This window comes from Zalophus californianus, chromosome 11 (assembly GCF_009762305.2).
Source record: "Zalophus californianus isolate mZalCal1 chromosome 11, mZalCal1.pri.v2, whole genome shotgun sequence".
In the NCBI taxonomy this organism is placed as follows: domain Eukaryota; kingdom Metazoa; phylum Chordata; class Mammalia; order Carnivora; family Otariidae; genus Zalophus; species Zalophus californianus.
Window position 1 is genome coordinate 5,498,465 of NC_045605.1, and position 20,322 is coordinate 5,518,786.

At 45.7% G+C, this 20,322-nt stretch overlaps 2 protein-coding genes across 3 annotated transcripts in view; one reads left to right on the forward strand and one right to left on the reverse strand.

Moving 5' to 3' along the window:
• Positions 1 to 19,955, reverse strand: part of SLC35F2 (solute carrier family 35 member F2) — a 46,616-nt gene extending 26,661 nt beyond the window's left edge. The window contains exon 1 of one of the 2 annotated variants that reach the window (XM_027579332.1): positions 19,846 to 19,955. In XM_027579332.1, coding sequence (XP_027435133.1) covers positions 19,846 to 19,955 — 110 coding nt within the window. Of the gene's footprint in view, positions 1 to 5,746; positions 5,767 to 19,845 lie in introns of those variants that run through there. The other variant, XM_027579333.2, reaches the window with a different exon arrangement.
• RAB39A (RAB39A, member RAS oncogene family) overlaps positions 19,388 to 20,322 on the forward strand; it is a 75,750-nt gene continuing 74,815 nt past the window's right edge. The window contains exon 1 of the mRNA XM_027579335.2: positions 19,388 to 19,648. The gene's annotated coding sequence lies outside the window, so the exon portion shown is untranslated. The remainder of the gene's footprint in view (positions 19,649 to 20,322) is intronic.

Genomic DNA, 20,322 nt, shown 5'->3' on the forward strand with positions numbered 1-20,322 from the left:
GGTATATGTCTGAATATATCTTGTTTTATAGTTTTGTCTTAGGAGCCATGTGACTGTTTTACAGAATTATACAGCAAAAATTTTATTTTTAAAAAGCCATGTCTAGGGGCACCTGGGTGGCTCAGTCGTTAAGCGTCTGCCTTCAGCTCAGGTCACGATCCCAGGGTCCTGGGATCGGGCCCCGCATCGGGCTCCCTGCTCGGCGCCGCATCGGGCTCCCTGCTCGGCGGGAAGCCTGCTTCTCCCTCTCCCCCTCCCCCTGCTTGTGTTCCCTCTCTCGCTGTCTCTCTCTCTGTCAAATAAACAAATAAAATCTTAAAAAATAAATAAATAAATAAATAAATAAATAGCCACGTCTAAAATAAAACACAGGGGTACCTGCCTGGCTGGCTCAGTCAGTACAGCACACAACTCTTGATCTTGGGGTTGTGAGTTCAAGCCCCATGTTGGGTGTAGAGATTACTTAAAAATAAAATCTTTAAAATAAAATAGAATAAAATAAATACATTAAAAAAACCAAAATGTTACATGACTTAAGGATGCTTTAAGTTGGTAGCAAAACCAAATAGAGAGGAATTATTTCAAGTGAATTTAAAACATTAATTTGACAGTACATTCCTAATGGAATAGACCATAGAGGAGTAAGAACTGTAAAATATCTTAAACTATTTGGAGGCAGTATTTGGGAGCGGGGTAAAGGGAGGTGGAGAGAGAGAATCTCAAGCAGACTCCCAGCTGAGCATGGAGCCCAATGCAGGGCTCAATCTCACCACCCTGAGATTGTGACCTGAGCCAAAACCGACTGAGCCACCCAGGCACCCCTGGAGGTAGTACTGATGTTATTCTGAGACTGGGTGTATATACCATGGAATAAAGCAGAAAAAAATATATAATGTTACATTGACTTATAGTAGAGGAAAAAGGAGATGAAGATATGAGATTGAACAGGTAAGTTAAAGCCCCTTATTGTTCTGAACTTTACTGAGAAATAGATTTAACTCACATGGCATTTTATTATTTTAAAGATATATAATTCCTATCTCTGTCCACTGAAAAGCCAGTCTGAAACAACGACCAACCAGCAATCATGAACACTCTTAGTGCCTAGATACGGCAACTAAATAGGATTTCCCACTAAAAAGAACCAGGGCTCCCTGGAGAATGGCTGATTTCAGACCTGGGGTAAGAAATGCGCAAAATAAGCCTAGAATACCTTGTCACACCAGATGGCAAGAAAGTGAGCAAAAGACTAGTGGCATCATTAAAAAAGACATTCTGAACATCAATAAGAACAACTACAATGGACCGAAATACCTCAAATACGTTTAAATCCATGAGTTAATAAGCAATGCTTAAAATTTAAAATAAAATAAAACTGATGGAGCGCCTGGGTGGCTCAGTTGGTTAAGCGTCCGACTCTTGATTTTGGCTCAGGTCATGGTCCCAGGGTCCTGGGATCGAGCCCCGCATCGGGCTCCCTCCTCGGCGGGAAGCCTGCTTCTCCCTCTCCCACTCCCCCTGCTTGTGTTCCTCCTCTCGCTGTGTCTCTGTCAAATAAATAAAATCTTTAAAAAAAAAAAATTCACACATAAAGAGGAAGAAGCAAACACTTACCCTGCCCTTCCTATACAAATGAAACCACAGGGCAATGAGCTGATGACAGTTTGTCTATGCAGAAATTCATAAATTAAATAATTAAAAATAACAATTAAAATGGAATAACTAAAATATTTATATTTTATAATATTATATTTAATAATATATTAAAAACAGAATGACAGAAATAGAATGGCTTACAACCCCTAATAAAATAAGGAATGTAGGCCATAAACCTCAATAGCTCCTAAAAGAGCAAAGAAACAAGCAAACTTTTTTTTTTTTTAAAGATTTTTATTCATTTGACAGAGACACAGCGAGAGAGGGAACACAAGCAGGGGGAGTGGGAGAGGGAGAAGCAGGCTCCCCGCGGAGCAGGGAGCCCGATGTGGGGCTCGATCCCAGGACCCCGGGACCCTGACCTGAGCCGAAGGCAGATGCCCAACGACTGAGCCACCCAGGCGCCCCCAAAAAGCAAACTTTATGCATCTCCTGATGGCAATACACAATATCTATGAAATATTCTTGCCAAAAAAAAAAAAAATAGGACCACAGGATTTTTAAGGGGGCCCATGGACCAGGTCAATGAAAATATGCTGGAGAATCTATGAATTTGGATGGGAAAAAAAAAACACCCTGATTTTCAGTAACATTTAACTGAAGTTTAACAGTCCCTTCAAATATGAACATAGGCCACGAACTATAGCAGTAGTATTAACAATGCCTAAGACCTTGCTGCCAAAGAATCACATCTTCTTATCAGATGACAACTGTTGCTGAAATTCAAAATACCATTTACAGTCATCATGACTCCACATCATGATGGTTCAACACCCATTTGTGACACCTCTTATTTAATGTCTTCTTTTTTAAAAAAGAAACACATTGAAAAAAAAGAAACATATATATTAACATATATCACAATGTGTTTTTAATCGTTTAAGACCCAAACAGATGAAACTGTTGCCATTATGATCCCATTTGTTATTTTATGCTTTTAAAAACATTTTGAGAAGGAAATACTGTAAATCCACCAGGAAGATACAATCAGCAAACCCCAGAATGTGGTAAACTACATGACAAATGAACAGTTTCTTCAAAAATAAACTGCAAGAAACATAGAAGAGGAAGCCTACAGAAGAAAGAGATGTCAATACAAGAACCCTTTGAAACGTGTGGACCTTACATGCATCCTGATGTGAAGAAACTAGTTTAAAAACTATGTGATAGTTGAGGAAATTTGAACATGGACTAGATACTTGATATTAAGGAATTACTGTTAATTTGTAGGTAGAATAATGGTATTACAACTATGTTTTTTTAAGTCCTTATCTTTTAGAGATTAATACTGAAATATTTATGCATGAGGTTGTATGATGCCTGAGATTTACTTTCCGATAATCCAGAAGGGAGGAAGTGGAGAAGAAACAAGACGAGTTGATAAGTTTTGAAAATGGGTGATAGACAAAAATAAACTCAAAAGGGATTAAAGACCTAAATGTGAGACCTGAAACCAAGAAGTCCTAGAAGAGAGTACAGTCAGTAATGTCTGACATCAGCCATAGCAACATTTTTCTAGAGATGTCTCCTGAGGCAAGGGAAACAAAAGCAAAAATAAACTACTGGGACTACACCAAAATAAAAAGCTTCCGCACAGCGAAGGAAACAAAACTAAAAGGCAGCCTACCGAATGGGAGAAGATACTTGCAAATGATATATCCCCTAAAGGGTTAGTATCCAAAATATATACAGAACTTAAATAATTCGACATCAAAAAAAAAAAAAACCCAAATAATCCAATTTAAAAAATGGGCAGAAGACATGAACAGTCATTTCTCCAAAGAAGACATGCAGATGGCCAGCGGACACATGAAAAGATGCTCTACATGACTGGGCATCAAGGAAATGCAAATCAAAACTACAATGAGGGGCGCCTGGGTGGCTCAGTCAGTTAAGCGTCCAACTTTTGGTTTTGGCTCAGGTCGTGATCTCGGGGTCTTGAGATCGAGTCCTGAGTCGGGCTCCATGCTCAGCGGGGCATGTTTCTCCCTCTCCTCTGCCCTTCCCCGTCCTGCCCCAGCTCCTGCGCACACACACGCATGTGCTCGCTCTCTCAAATAAATAAATAAAATCTTTTAAAAATAAAATGAAATGAAAATGTAAAGTAAGTTGCATTGCATATTGATATGGACAGAGTAACAGTGGTCAGCTCTACTGGACAATATAAACTCCAGCAAAAGGGAACTTGGCAAGTTATCCATTTCTCCGGTCCTGCATAAGACCAAGAGTCCCCCGATCTGTTAACAAGTCACTCACAAGTGGAAGGCAGGTACCAAGAGTAGAAGTATGGGTGTCATAAAGGTAGGGGGTGGCTTGGACAGACATGTGATTTCTTTTGTCTTTGCTCTACATTCACCAAGCAACTTCAGGGCTCATATTTCCTAAGTAGATATTTCTGTTGGGATGATCTTCCTGGGAACACCTGTCAAATTTAACAGCAACAACCCTCATTATAAATTAATACATTTATTTTCGGGCATAAATGTGAGTTTGAACAGCAAGAATCACTTTATCTAGAGCCTGGTGACCCTCTCCAATGAAACGACCATGATGTCCCAGACACAGAAGACTGGAATATTCTACCAATGTACAGGAATCCAGAGCTTCAGAGGTTGGCTTTCTTCTTTTTATTTATTTGACAGAGAGGGACACAGCAAGAGAGGGAACACAAGCAGGGGGAGTGGGAGAGGGAGAAGCAGGCTTCCCGCCGAGCAGGGAGCCCGATGCGGGGCTCGATCCCAGGACCCTGGGATCATGACCTGAGCCGAAGGCAGACACTTAACGACTGAGCCAGCCAGGCGCCCCTGGTCGGCTTTCTTATCTACAATGCTAGAAGCATATTCATAAAGGTTTGCCAAAACCACAGTCCGGTATTTAAGTAATGAAGCAAGCTCTTCCAAAAATTGCACCAAAAATAACACCCATCAGATTTTCTTATACTTGTGATTATTATGCAGAACAATGAGACAGGACATTTCTAAAATTAGCAAAACATTTTTCCTCTACTTATCTTCACCATACGTCCTGTTGAACTTCTTAGACTCGAGATGGGCAAGGGGGGCTAACCAATTTTTCAGTATTCTATAACAATACAACAGAAGTTGAGAGAAGAGCAAGCTTAGTGTGGGTCTAAACCCAGCAAGGAATCCATCCAATTATACCCAACTAAATCACAAGACACCCAATTTTATCTGGAGAATTGGAGAACTGCTGAAGTAAGAAAAATCCACATACATCTGTGGTCAGAAGTACTAAGTGTTGGAAAACACAGTTTTTTTCCTTTTCAATGGCAAAAGCCCTTGCAGATGGGATTACAGTTAAGTACCTCGAGATGGGGAAGTTATCCTGGATTAAACCCCTGCTAATCACAGGAGTTCTTAAAAGGGAGAACCTTTCCCAGCTGTAGTCAGAAGGAGATGTGATCACAGGAGAGTCAGAGAGACATGCAGTATTGCTGGCTTTGCAGATGGAGGGGACCCCAGGAGCCCAAGAAGGCAGGCAGCCTCAGAAGCAGAAGACAAGGAAATCCACTCTCCGCCCTTCCAGAAAAGAACACAACCCTGCCAAATGCCTTGATTTTAGCCACGCAAGACCTGTGTCCGATTTCTGTCCTATAGAACTGTCCGATAATAAACTTGGGTTGTTTTAAGCCACTAAGGTTGTGGTGCTTTTTTTTAACAGTAACAGAACAGTAACACAAAGGGTGTGATACTTAAAACAACACTGGAATCATAATGTTTTAACTATTTATATTCATCTCAATGAATTTTCTTAGTAACAAGATAGTTACATCAATAAACAAGAGTCTCTCAAATTAACAGCACACAAAGCTGATCAAGAGCCATCCTGGATTAAAACACTTTCATTATTTGCCAGGGAGAAAATGAAATACAACCATACCATCAAACCACAAACTACTGAACTAGTTTTATGCAAACCATCAAAAGTAAAAAATGTAAATTCAGTGATCTCTTCATAACTATTCTGTCCTGCAAGACTCTTAGATAGTCAAGACTACAGGGGAAACATATTAATACTCATCGTCTATGCCATAAAAGGAAGGGAGACTAGTGAGAGCAACTGTACTCACCTCGAATGTACATTAACTTACTGGATTTTCATTCAACCCTAAAATGTAGGTATCATCTTGCCAAAATTCGAGAGTCTTTTCACAAGGTTCATAAGGTAAATAAGTAACAGCACTGGATCAAAATCCAAGTAAGGCTCTCAAGCCTGTGTTCTTCCCATTCTGCTACGCTAAGAGAATAATTGTGGGAAGAAAGTAAGAAAAGTGCTCAGTTCTAGAACGACGACTTCTCAGTTCCTACGGCATTTGCGTTGTACCCCTCCTTGCCCAGTTTCTAGATTCTGCCTGTAGTGTTTTATACGTCCGTTGCATTTGCTTTATTAGATTATAAATGCAGAAACTACCTCATGGATATTTTTGTGCCCCCCCATATGCATATCTACACAGTATCTAGTACTGTTACTGTTATGGTTGTTGTTACTATTGTAATTACCATTATTACTGTTACCACTGTTACCATTAATAGTGAAAACAGTATCTAACACCCTGAGTGCCCCCTATCTATGTACCAGGCACTGTCCCAACAATTTCATGATTTCACAGTCCTAATTCATTCAATCCTCCCAACAATCCTAAGAGGTTGGTGCTACTGTTACTGGTATTTATAAAGAAACTGAGGTACAGAGATGTCACACAATGTGCCCAATATCACACAGCTAGCGAATGGCAGAACCTGGAGAGCAACCCAAGCAGTGTGGGCTCACGGTCACTGTCCCATGGGAGTACATTACTGGCATCTATTAGGGACTCAGAAAACCTTCCTCATTATCCTAACAAAAATGAGGTGGTTTAATAAATATAACGGTGTGGCCGGGGCCATGCTAAGGGCTTATCTATGTCACTCCATTTAAAACTCACAAAACCTCCATGGGAGAGGGATCATGTGTACACAGCTTCACCAGTGAGAAATGTGGCTAAGGTCAGAAAATCATGAAGTCTGTATTTTTCCCATTCTACACACTGCCTCCCTGATAATAACAAAAATAAATCATGTAATATTGAAGATTCTGATACCATGCAAGGAGATCACGTGATACAAATTATCCTGCATCTCCAACAGTCAGCACTGATTAGCACAGCCCCTTTGATTGTATGTTCAACAATTATTTTCATAAGCGCTGTTCTAATGAAAACGAGAGAGGACATAATATCTATGTAGGTTAGTCTCCCTCTGTCCTCCGATTTGTGATTGGTCGAAATGAGAAAGTGTGAAACACAGGGGCAAATCAGCTACTCTCTTTGGATACCTGTCTGAGGACTGTGAGTCCTACAGCCTCGACGGATGTGGGGAGGAGGCATTAACTGTGGTCAGTGTGTGGAGGACTGGCCTCTCACCTCCAGGACCCTCCCAACCCCCAGACACCTCTGTGAGAATTCAACCAGGGGCACCCAGATGCACATACGGCAGAGGCCAGGAACAGAGCTCCAGGCGGGCGGGCAAGGTGGATGCAGGGATGGGGGAAGGGTAGATTCTCAAGGACGGGATTAGCACGGGGCAAAGAGTGCACTGCCGTTTCAAGAGTCTGGATGATGGAAGTTTAGGACAGATACACCGCCCTCTCTCCACCCGCCCCTGTCTGGCACAGGCACGGAAGGAAACAGACGAACCCTGTTCTCAGCAAGCAGCCGAGAAGCCACAGCCCATAAAACTTCAAATTCCTACAACTGCCTGCTCACTGAGGCTAAATCAGAAGTTCTGAAGGACTCTTTTTTTTTTTAACTGTTGTAAAATCTAAATGAGCCTTCCTGCGGATTATCAAAACAAAACTGCTTGTTTCTGTGTGTGGTTTAAACTGTCAAATGTGATCCTGGGGTGAAGACAAGCAACCAGTGGGCAATTAAAAGAAGGAAATCAACGGCCAGTCAAAGCACAGACAGAAAATCCCGGCGTGGCTGGGGTCCGGGCTCCAGCTGTGTCCCTGCCCTCTTCGGTCTGGCACGTTAACCTCCTCAAACTCTGTAAAGTCCTAAATCCTCTGTTTCACCTACACCAGTGGTGAGCTGGATTTCTCACTAGTACACTCCTCAAACACCAACCAGGCACCAGAAAAGAGCAGTCTAAGTCGGATCTAGAAACTTCCTGGCACTTGGCCTGGAGGGAAGGGCAGGCGGAGGCGGAGTGAGATTTCCTGTGAGCTTTTCAACCCTCCAGAAGGGCTCACACCAGAAAAACTCACTCGCCTGCTTAGTCAGCTCCCCTCCTCCTGATTTAACCCAGCCAGCTCTCAAACTTCTCAACAGGATGCCTCTATTAGGCAAAGAGAGGAAAATCACCGTTCATGGGGAACCTGATGCCATCCCCAACTTCTTCGACTCTCAGGGGGTATCCTTAAAATCCATGTAAATTGCACTGTGTATAGGGCAAACCATTTAGTATAAAAATAACGTGCAAAACATGGTTCTTTTTTTTTTTTAAGATTTTATTTCTTTATTTGGCAGAGACAGAGAGAGAGAGAACAAGCAGGGGGAGCAACAGAGGCAGAGGGAGAAGCAGGCTTCCCGCTGAGCAGGGAGCCCAATGCAGGACTCGATCCCAGACCTGAGCCAAAAGCAGCCACTTAATGACTGAGCCACCCAGGCGCCCCAAAACATCTCTCAGGAGTATGGGGCATCTCTCAGAAGTGGAAACATGGAAGGCCTAAGAACAGAGAGCCACCTGCACTGGTGATCAGGGACATGCAGATTAGCGATACTCTTTACATTCATTTGACTGTCAAAACTCTAAAAGTCTAATAATACCAAATGTTAGAAAGGATGTTTGTTCTCATACTCAGCTGGTGGCTGTGTAAACCGGTACAACTGCTTTGGGGAAACAGTTCAGCATTTTGTGAAGTTGAAAAGTCACATGCCCTACCATCTAGCTCTGTGTCCGTCCATCCCCCTGCCCCCCCCCCCACATACTCTATATGCACGTGTGCGTGTGTAAAAGAAGCGCTGAGGCACCTGGGTGGCTCAGGGGGTTGCGCTCTGACTCTTTATTTTGGCTAAGGTCACGATCTCAGGGTCGTGAGATCAAGCCCCAGGTCGGGCTCTGCGCCGAGCATGGAGCCTGCTTACGATTCTCTCTCTCCCTCTGCCCTTCCTCCCACTCGTGCTTTCTTTCTCTCTCTAAAAAAAAAGAGAAAAAGAAGTGCTTATATGTGATCAATAAAAGACATGTAGAAGAATGTTCCTGGAAGTCCTGTTCGCTATAAGAAAAAACCTGGAAAAAACCCAAATGCCCATTAACTGAATTAATAAAGTACGGTATATGCACAGGAAAGAATATTACACAAAGTGAGGGATCTTGTAGCATTGCGAAACAGTACAGATGAATCCTGGCAGTGTGATACAGAAGGGGAAATAAATCACAACAGATTACCTATAGCATGATATCCTTTTAATAAAGTTAAAACAATGATAATAAAAGCATAATTTGGGGGGCACCTGGGTGGCTCAGTTGGTTAAGCGTCTGCCTTCGGCTCAGGTCATGGTCCCAGGGTCCTGGGATCGAGCCCCACATCGGGCCCTCTGCTCAGCGGGAAGCCTGCTTCTCCCTCTCCCACTCCCCCTGCTTGTGTTCCCTCTCTCGCTGTGTCTCTCTCTGTCAATAAATCAAATCTTTAAAAAAAAAAATGAGCAAGATTAGAAAACAAAGATATAGCACAGAAAACCACTGTCCAAACCTGTTATCTGAAAAGACCAATAAAACAAAGTTTTGCTAAGATTATTCAAAGAAAAAAGACTCAGAAAATAATATAAGAAATATGAAAAAAGGGCGCCTGGGTGGCTCAGTCTGTTAAGCGTCTGCCTTCGGCTCAGGTCATGGTCCCAGGGTCCTGGGATCAAGCCCCACATCGGGCCCTCTGCTCAGCGGGAAGCCAGCTTCTCCCTCTCCCACTCCCCCTGCTTGTGTTCCCTCTCTCGCTGTGTCTCTCTTTGTCAAATAAATAAATAAAATCTTTAAAAAAATAAAAAAATAAAAGCATACTTTTTAGAAATACACAAAGGAACTGCAAAAAAGAAAATGAGATCAAGGGAATGGTGAGAGGTATATTCAGGATGGTGATGATCTCTGGTTGGGGAAGAATGTGGGCAGAAGGCCTGACCAGGCAAATGTAAGTTACCACCATCATGATTCTAGTTTTAGGGCTGGTGATGGGTTTGCGGAACTTACTGCATAAAAAAATAGTAATTTAGCCATTTGTGAGCCAACATTGAACACGTGTCACAAGCCAAGGATTGTTACTCCATGCCACTGGAATCTAAAATATAAATTAAATCAGGAGCACCTGGCTGGCTCAGTCAGTGCAGCACGTGACTCTTGATCTCAGGGTCATGAGTTCAAGCCCCACACTGCAGGTAGAGCTTACTTAAAAAAAAAATAAAATAAAAAAATAAATGATGTTCCAGGAAGACGCATCATATTACATATCCTGTGACTTTATATACTCTCTGGCAGCCCCTGGGATACAAATAGCAAAAAGCCTGGGGCGGGGGTGGGGAGGACAGTGGGGGGGGGGGTGCAACGTTAATTGTCCAAGGCTTTTTGTTTTTCCTCTCCAGTTTGCTGCTCAGTTCACAAGAGGCAGCATAGCACAGTGGTTAGGAGCACGGGCTCTGGGGCCAGACTGCCTTCTGGGGCAGCTTGAGAAATGGTTCTTCTAGACTCTTTTTTTTTTTTTTTAAGATTTTATTTTTTTAAGTAATCTCTACACCCAACGTGGGGCTCGAACCCACAACCCCAAGATCAAGAATCACATGCTCCACTGACTGAGCCAGACAGCCACCCCTCTTCTAAACTCTTCTAAGCAAGCTTGTCCCAGTACTATTCTGGCAAGCTGTAAACCACACACCACAATACTAGCCTCAGACTCTCAGTAAGGATTTGCTGGACTGAAGAAACTGAGTCAATATGTTCCTTAAATACTATGGCTTGCAAAGAATAACTAAAAAGAAGTTTGGGACTTAAGTGTGATTTTTCATAGACTCTCTCTCTGCATCATTAACATAAATAGCCAAGTTTTTGTGCTATATCACTTATCTGATGACTTTAATTAACACAGACTTCTGTAACCATTTAAAAAAAAAGTCCCCAAATCTATGGACTAAAAGTTTTTATAATTTATTAAAATGAAAATTATTTAAATCTTTATTCACAGCCTACTTACACTTTCACTATAAGCAATTCTGAGAAATTGGGTTATCTGATTTCTACAGTGTTAGCAGGTTAGAAGTCATCATTTAGAAAGAATGCAGACTTCCGGAGATATGTTCAGTAACACAGAAAAAATCACATGTGACAACTGTGAGAAAAAAAATAAGACAAATAATTCACTTCAATGGCCCCTGAGCATATTACTATTACTGCCACTCAGCAGAATAATTAAACTTCACGATGATGATCCTGAATCATGAAGAAAGTGTTATGTTGAATACACTTTACTAAAAGGTGAATAGTCTTATATATTTGTTTAAATATACCATGAAGACTTTTTTTTAAGAGAAGGAGAGAGGTGGGGGAAAGGGCAGCAGGAAAGGGAGAGAGAGAATCGTAAGCAGGCTCCACGCCCAGCACAGAGCCCAATGTGGGGCTGGATCTCGCGACCCTCAGATCATGACCTGAGCTGAAATCAGTCAGACACTCAACCAACTGAGCCACCCATGGTAGGTGGCCCTACCATGAAAACTTTTTAAAAAATGTTTTGTTTTTTTTCTGAGCAAAATCTCTTAGTTGCAAATGGACCCACAAAAAAATGACATGCCCTAGAAAGTTGTTCAATACAAATTAATAAAATGTGGGGTGTCTGGGTGGCTCAGTCATTAAGCGTCTGCCTTCGGCTCAGGTCACGATTCCAGGGTCCTGGGATCGAGCCCCGCATCAGGCTCCCTGCTCAGCGGGAAGCCTGCTTCTCCCTCTCCCACTCCCCCTGCTTGTGTTCCCTCTCTCGCTGTGTCTCTCTCTGTCAAATAATAAAATATTTTTTAAAAAAATCAATAAAATGTGGAAGAACTGCTGCCCAAAATTATGAATTAGTTAACAGAAGTGAGTCATCCATTACATGAATAATGCCACTCTCAACTGGATTTAAAAGTAAACTTTAATACTTGAAAGAGTGCATTTTAAGTTAATCTGTAGAATTCGCCTGTGTGAAAGGATTCGTTTTTCTCTGATGATCCTCAATAAATACTACAAGGGAGTTCTTGTAGCTTTTTTAATAACCTTCCCAAAACTTATATACACAAGCAATTACCTAAGGAGGCGATTCACTTCTTCCACAGATGTGGCTACTGTTCAGAGCATCCCTGAAAACTCCTCTTCAAAAGTAACCTACTTTAATTTCAGCCCTAATGCGTCCATCTGATTTACCAAACCTTGCTGCAAACAGGTTAGTACTGTTCCTAGAAATCAAGTGCTACCTTTCAGTTCAAAGCCAGGCACCAAGTCAATAGTACAGGTATTTCAAAGATGAATGGCCATCTCCAGCCTTAACGCATTCTCCCAGGCTGGTGATGATGACCTTGATGTCACGACATGGTCAGTGTAATGAGTTAGGAGCAAGGGCCCGAAAAATATAGATGAAGGGCACCTCAGCCAAGATGTGTGCCAAGAGAGACAGGGAAGAAGACTGCCTGACTCACAGGGCCGTCTACAGAGTCTTTAAGCAGCCAGAAGACGGGGAACAGGAAAAGCATCCGTGGAGGAAGCTACAGGTGTAAAGGTGCCGACTAAGGTGTGTGCAGGGAAATCACGGGCATGTCGCTGGTGCCCCCGTTCCCCTCCGAGAGATGGGATTCTGGGAGATGAGCCTGGAGAGGGAAGTGGGCCAGTGACAGGGGGCCCTGTAGTTCATGTCGAGAAGCTTGGTTCTCATAAAAGGACAAATATTGCATGACTGCACTTCCCCGAGGGGTCTAGAAGAGGCAAATTCATAGAGACAGGAAGGAGGATGGTGCTTAGCAAGGGCTGAGGGGAGACAGGTACAGAGTTTCTGTACGGGATGAGCAACAAATTCTTGAAATGGACAGTGGTGAGGGGTGTCCAACACTGTGAATGTACTTCATGTCACTGCACTGTACCCTTAAAAAGGGTTACAATGGGGGCGCCTGGGTGGCTCAGTTGGTTCAGCGACCGCCTTCAGCTCAGGTCATGATCCTCGAGTCCCGGGATCGAGTCCCGCATCGGGCTCCCTGCTCAGCGAGGAGCCTGCTTCTCCCTCTGACCCTCCCCCGTCTCATGTACTCTCTCTCTATCTCATTCTCACTCTCAAAATAAATAAATAAATCTTTAAAAAAAAGGGGGGGTTACAATGGTAAATTTTATGTTACATATATTCTACCACAATGAAAATCACTAACACTGTAATCGTTGTGTTCAGGTGGGGAGGGAGGGGGAGGGGAAGAGAGGGAAGGAGCAGACAGGAGCACAGCCACAGCTGACCTCTAGCCCGTAACCCGCAGCCCTCAGACTTCTTTTAGCTCCAGAACCCTCTTCACACAGCCGGCATGAAAACCTAACCCACACACCAGGCAGAGCAACAGACCCGATGGGGGCCAGAGACCGGCCCAGGAGCCCACCAGGTCCCATCTCCCAACTCACCCCGCAATGGGCCCTGAGGAACCCCCAGAGCGCCCGGGTTGCAAACCTGGTGCAGGTCCCCAGAGGAAGCTGAACAGGATGCAGTGGGATTTCTGAAGAGTAAAGCAGGTCTGGTCTTTAGAATCAAAGGAAACCGTCCCGACTCGGCCTCTCGGCAGCCATGTGCCCTGGGGCAAGTTACTTACCTGCCACCAACAGAGCTAAGAATATGTGTATAGGATTTGCCGTAAGACCTGAAGGATGAAAGGTAAGCCAGAGGCCTGCCGCGGGTGAATTCTCGCCTGATGGCAGTTACGATAGCCTCTGGTGTTATCTGGCATCACTCTGGTGCCCGCGCCGTGAGGTGGTTTGGGGGGGTGTGGGCGGGAACGGGCATGGGTGGCCGCTACGACAGAAGTCCACATGACAGATGAAAGTACTGTCAAGATGGGGAATTGGGGCGCCTGGGGGGCCCAGTGGCTGGGCTTGGCTTCAGCTAGGGAGGTGATCTCGGGGTCGTGAGGTCGAGCCCCGAGGCTCCCTCGGCGCAGAGTCTGCTCGTCCCTCTTCCTCCCCCTCTGTCTCTCCCCAGGCTCTCTCGCTCTCAAATAAATCTTTTTTTAAAAAAAGAAAAAGTTGGGGAATAAACACTGGAAGCCATCACCTCATTTGTCTCCCAATCAACCAGAAGGAAGGAGCAGAGATAAGCAGGAGTAACCCAAAGGTTGTCTGCAGCTGGTCTGCAGGAGGGAAAGGACGAAAGCCTGGGGCAGACCTGCCAGGGGCCCCGTCAGGGCATGCTGGGGGGAAGCTCGTGAAGGCCACCCTCAACTCCGTCCTGCGCTGCATGGGGGCACGGTACTGCCTGTCCCTTCACCAACTCCGGCAGCACTGAGAAGTTAAGAAAAAGGTTCCAACTGTGCAGCCAAAATTCAGTCCTCCACCCACCCCCCTCCAAGCTCTTAGGGCTCATGGGCCACAAGCTAGAGAGACGGCCTCCTCCTCCTTCCAGAGCAGTTGCCAGGGTTCTAGAACGGCCCTCCAGGCGGCAAAGCACGGCAGCAATCAGCAGTGATGCTGGTGCCCACAGAGGCTCCATCCTGGGCTTCACCCCCTCTCTTCTCCTTAGTCACCTGGCAGGACGCACCTGAGCCTGGCCATTGGCTCCTCCCCAGCACAGAGGGGGACATGAAGGAACACACTGGTCACGCTGGGTTGTGCAGGCTGAGAGCTGGACACTACTTGGGTGGCCATCACTGGAGGACTGTGGGAGCACAGAATACTCTGCAGCACCTAGCTGTTAGAAACAGCAGGGCTCCATCAGGGGTCCGCAACCTGGGGAGACATCTAACAACGTCTGGAAAGATTTTTGATTGTCACGGCTCAGGGGTGAGAGGGACTGGGGGGGGGTGCCATGCTGGCATCTAATGGGTTGAGATCAGGGATGCTGCTACACCCTACGTTGTAGAGGACAGTCCCCCACAACAAAGCATCATCCCACCCAAACTGTCACGAAGGCTGATACTGACAGTCACTGAAAGAGGTACAAGACAACATGATTACGTTATAAACATACAGTCCTGGATGGAAATGTTTTTTGTTTTTAAAAAGATGTGGGGGCACCTGGGTGGCTCAGCTGGCTGAGCATCTGACTCTCCATTTCAGCTCAGGTTGTGATCTCAGGGTCGTGAGATTGAGCCGTGTGTCAAGCTCCGTGCTAAGCAGGGAGTCTGCTTAGGATTCTCTCCCTCTGGCCCTCACCCCACTCGCACTCGCTCACTTTCTAAAATAAATAATCTTAAAAAAAAAAAAAGAAATGCGATCTATTATAAAATTCCTATTGGGGGCGCCTGGGTGGCTCAGTCGGTTAAGCGTCTGCCTTCAGCTCAGGTCATGATCCTGGGGTCCTGGGATGGAGCCCCGCATCGGGCTCCCTGCTCAGCGGGGAGCCTGCTTCTCCCTCTCCCTCTGCCTGCCACTCCCCCTATTTGTGCACTCTCTCTGTCAAATAAATAAATAAAATCTTAAAAAAATAAAAAATAAAATTCCTATTGGGAATTAGGGATTCATTCAATCATCTGATGTTCATTATGTATCTATTGTAAGGTAGGCACTGTGCTCAGCAGAGGCAGATGTTAATTAAATAATCTCACAAATGAAAGGGGGAAGGGAGGAGATATTTTGGAGACTGGTAGGATCTAGAGGTCCTCAGTTCCACACTTACACAAGCCACAAAGCCCCTCAACTTACATGCTTGCTTACATGACGCTAAAGAACAGTCCCGCTCGGCAGAGCTGCAAGCCAGCTGGAGACCCTGCTGTGCACACAGTGAGCACTCAGTGGATGTTTGTCGAATAAACAGATGAAGGCTGTACAGTTCAACACCACTAAACGACTCCTTCAAAAACTTCTGGGCCTTAACCTTTGAAAGGAGGAAACTAAACAGAAAGGAGGAGCCCAAGGGCCAGGCCCTTTGCCAGACAATCACAGGTGTGCACCTGTCCACTGACCAACTACTAGTGTTCTTTCCTCCTCAAGCCCACGCCCACCTCACACCAAGCTACTTGCAGTTCCTTAAGCAAAACATTCTTCCTCTCCTAGTTCACCTGGAAAACTCCTATTCAGGCTTCCAATTCCTGATCACCTTGTCTGCCTTGCTTCCCAACCCTACCTCACCCTGATGACCTTGATTTCTGCCTTCCTTCGTGCCGTCTGTACTTTGTGCTCACCTCTACCACACCAGTCATAACTTCTTACCATAACGTGATCATGAACTCTCTCAAACTAAATCCTATTCATCTTTGTAGGCAGTGGTCTAGAACCTAGAACACCACAGATGCTCAAGGTGTGGCAAATGAAAGAATGAATGAATCCATGTCCTGCACCGTGCTACAAAAGAAGTGGGATAAAGTCTGTGCCCTTGAAAAGCTTACAATCTTAGATAATAAATAAATGAAAAGATGTAGAGAAACTAGTAAGAATTAAAATATTAGAATTCTAGGGGTGCCTGGGTGGCTCTTGATTTCGGCTCAGGTCATGATCTCAGGTTTGTAAAATCAAGCCCTGCTTAGTGGGGGGAGTCTGCTTGAGAGTCTCTCCCTCTGCCTATCCCCCTTACCCCTTGCTCCCACACATGCTCTCTCTCTCTAAATAAATCTTGGGGCACTTGGGTGGCTCAGGTCATGATCTCAGAGTCCTGGAATCAAGCCCTGCATCAGGCTCCCTGCTCAGTGGGGAGTCTGCTTCTCCGTCTGCCCCTACCCCCTACTCATGCACGCGCTCTCTCTCTCAAATAAATAAAATCTTTAAAAAATAAAATATTTAGAATTCTAAGTCAACATTACACTTAAAGAAAATAAATTACTGTACCCTTTGTAGATACCATCACACATCCTCACAAAATTCAGAAATAAAAGACTAGAAATAAACACACAAAATATAAAGGTAAATACAGTTAGTGGCATGTAAATGATTCTGATCTTTTTATATGTGTCTGCATATTTAAAATGAATGTGAACTCATTTTTCATCAGAATAAAGTATTGAAAATAAATATAACCAAAAAAAGCTTACCATCTCTTCACTGGGAAAAGGATAAATATGTGAAATAATAATTGAAGATTTTTGCTAGAGATGCAAACTTGATAGTCATTATAAGAAATATGCATTTTTTCATATACAAATTATGTACAGGTGTTAGGATGTAAACTGCTAAATAAATCTCCTCAGGTACTCTAGGAAACCCATAGCCTCCTATCACAGCTGTTGTCCTTTGCACTGATAGCAACAAATGGACGAAGCGGAAGTTACAAGCAGAGTCGGCTTGAAACCACACAATGCTTCTTACCATGAATGCATGGCACATAATAAGTCCTCGATAAACTTTTATTGAATGAGTGATCTGATATTCCTAACCAAAGGGAAAAATTATCTACTAATGAGGCAAGTATATCAGGAGCTGCGGTTACCTAGAACACATCCTTCTCATAATGAAAACAGGCCCCAAATGTTTCCCCTGTACTTAGCACCCAGTTGCCAAAAGGGCTATTCTTCCCCCTTTTTGGTAAAAGGAGTAGAAAATAATTGTGGCTGACCCTCTATATACAAACTATCCTTCCATGTACTATTCTTATGGTAATAACACATCCACTCACCAGCCTCCCTCATGGCTCCCTGGATATAGCTGGGGATTCAAACTTAAATCTGGAAGGTAAGTTTTAATACTGACAGTTTAAAATCATGAGTATAAAGAATACTGGATATCTGGTAAACTGCATTTTTCTGATTGCTGGGTCAGACAAGGAAAAACTGCAAACCAGAATCTGAGTGTCTGGATGGGCTGCCAGAGGTAGGAATGAAAACCTTAAGGAACAAGAGTTCTGCCAACCAGAGAAGCTGGGTGGCTCAGTCGGTGAATTGGCCAACTCTTATTTCGGCTCAGGTCCTGATCTCATGGGTCATGAGATAGAGCCCGGCATCGGGCTCCGCGCTCAGAGGGAGTCTGCTTGGATATTCTCTCCCTCTGCCACTTCCCCTGCTCACGTGTTCTCTCTCTCCAATTAAAAAAAAAAAGTTCTGTCAACCAAAAAAAAAAAAAAAAAAACCTCCAGCCCAAGATCCTTGGAATAAAGATCAAAGAAAGGAAGCATGCAGGGAGTGTGGCAGAAGGTAAAGGAAGCCTCAAAAACCCTTGTAATCCCTCATTCATTCATGCATTTACGTGCTAAGGGTTGTGGGAGACAGAAAAAGGAAAAAGTCTTCATTCCTGCTGTGAAGGACTCCATCCATCAGGAACATGAAATGGCCACAAACAGCTATCACACTGGGAAGAAAGTAACAATCCAAAAACGAGGTACAAGTGTGTCAGAGACAGAAGAAATCTCATATTTAGGAAGCTATTACATACACCTGACTGTACAACATACCAGGATTTTGAAAATATTAGAACATTAGGAGAAAAAAGAAAGCACTGCTAATCCTTGTTCTTAAATCTTGCTACACCGCTGACTGCCCGTCCTCGGGGCATCTGGCTCTCCTGGAGCAACACCACATTCCCCAACACCCAGGAATGGAGGGCTGATAGCAGGTGACAACCAACTTCAACAAAGCTGTACCATGAGCCAGGCTGTGCAGTCAGCCCTGTAAGCCCCACAATTTCCCCTACAAAGTACAAACTGTTACTATATCCAGTTTACAAGCTGTTACTATATCCAGTTTACAAGAAAATGGGGCACAGAGAAGTTAAGTGACTTGCCCAAGGTCACCCAGCTCATAAGTGGCACAAACAGGAGTTGAGCCCAGAATCTGGGCCCTTAGCCATGACCCTACGCTGCCTCCATGCTGAGAACCTGTGGACATTTATCAGGACATATACAGCTGGAGCATGCAAGGTGATTTTTGGCCAAGTTGGCCCTTTAAGCACACACATGTATTTCAAACTATTCTTATTTACACAACAAAAATTCACACACCATTCCTGACCTGGCTTTGAAAATGAAGTTTTCACAATCTTTAATGGGATATTTGCTTTGTTAATCTGGGGGAAAAACAAAACAAAACAAAAAAAAAGCCTGTTTCCTCAGGGGCCAGAGGCCAGAGTAGTTAAATCACAGTTTTGACTGGGGCTTGCAGGCACCACCCCTTACGGGTCATCTCATGGCCTTGGGCAAAATGCTCAGCCTTGTTTGTTTCTTCTCCAGCAAAGTGGCTATAACAACAGTACCATCTCATAAAGTGGTAAAAACTACATGATAGTGTGCACATAAAGGGCTAAGCACAGTAGGCCAAGCACTGAAAGCTCAATAAACGTGGCTTTCGTTTTTGAGGTCCTAAGTCCTCTGTGTTTGCAGAAGGCAAGTCCCGCAGTGACCACAGAAAGGCTTTCCCCATCCCAGAGTCGCTGCCCATCCCTGAAGCATTCTGCTGTGTCCTCCGGAGCCCAGAGACGCCCGAAGCGGGTTTCCCCGCACCCCGAGCCGGGAGGTGGCTGTGTCACCTCGCCCACGGCCAGGAACGAGGCAGGCTCCGGACGACCTCAGGGCGGGACCACAAAACTTAACCCAGATTTCTCACTCGGGTGAACTCATCGCTTAGCGGAGGATCAGGGCCCTGTCTGACGGGCTTGGCAGCGGCAGGAATGCGGGCGCGGGCTCACCCACCTGCCGAGCCCGGCTTCACAGCATCCCTGGGGAGCCCGTCCCCTCCCCGTCGCCGGGGGGAGGGGGGGTGCCACCGGGGACCGTCCTAACCGCGCCGACACGGTCGATGTCCCCCAAATCGTCTGAAACACATTCCCACGATTTCCAAGAGGGCGCCGGCGGGGGAGCGCGCGGCGCTTCACAAAGCCAGGTGAGCAGCCACGTCCCCGCCGCACGTGTGGAGCCGCGGGAACCGGCCCCGGGGTCCGCGAGGCCGCGACCTCCGCGCCGCCCCCCACCCGGGCCGCGTGCGCCCCGCAGCCGCGTGCGCCCGGAGGCCACGTGCGCGCAGGGCCCCAGCCGCCGCCCCGGCCGCCCTCCCCCCCACCCCCCCACCCCTGCACTCACCAGGTGAAGAGCTGGCCTGTGAGCCCGCGCAGCAGGCTCCCCAGCGCGCCCGCCCCTCCTGGCGCGTACAGTTGCGGGGCGCGGGGTCCAGCCGGCGAGGCCGCCTCCATGGGGGCCCCTGCAGTCTCGGCGCCCGGAACCCCCCGACGTGCCGGGGCGGGGAAGACAGGGGGCGGCGCCTGGGCGGCCGGCGGGACCCGGCCCCGTGCCCGCGCGCCCGCGCTCGCTCGCTCGCGTGCCTCCCTCCTCGGCCCTCGGCCGCCGCCAGTCCTTCACCGTCAGGCCTCCGGGGCCGGACCAGACATTTGCAGACTACCACCTGGCTCCTCCCGGGCAGCTGGAGGACAAGGGGCGCAGTGTTCCCCCGCCCTGGCAGTGGAGCCTCGGGGATGGGTGACACCCCACATGCATTTCAGGGTTTTATGGTTCCCTGTTTAGAACCAGCTCACGGGGTGAAACGAGGTTATGCCAGCGTGC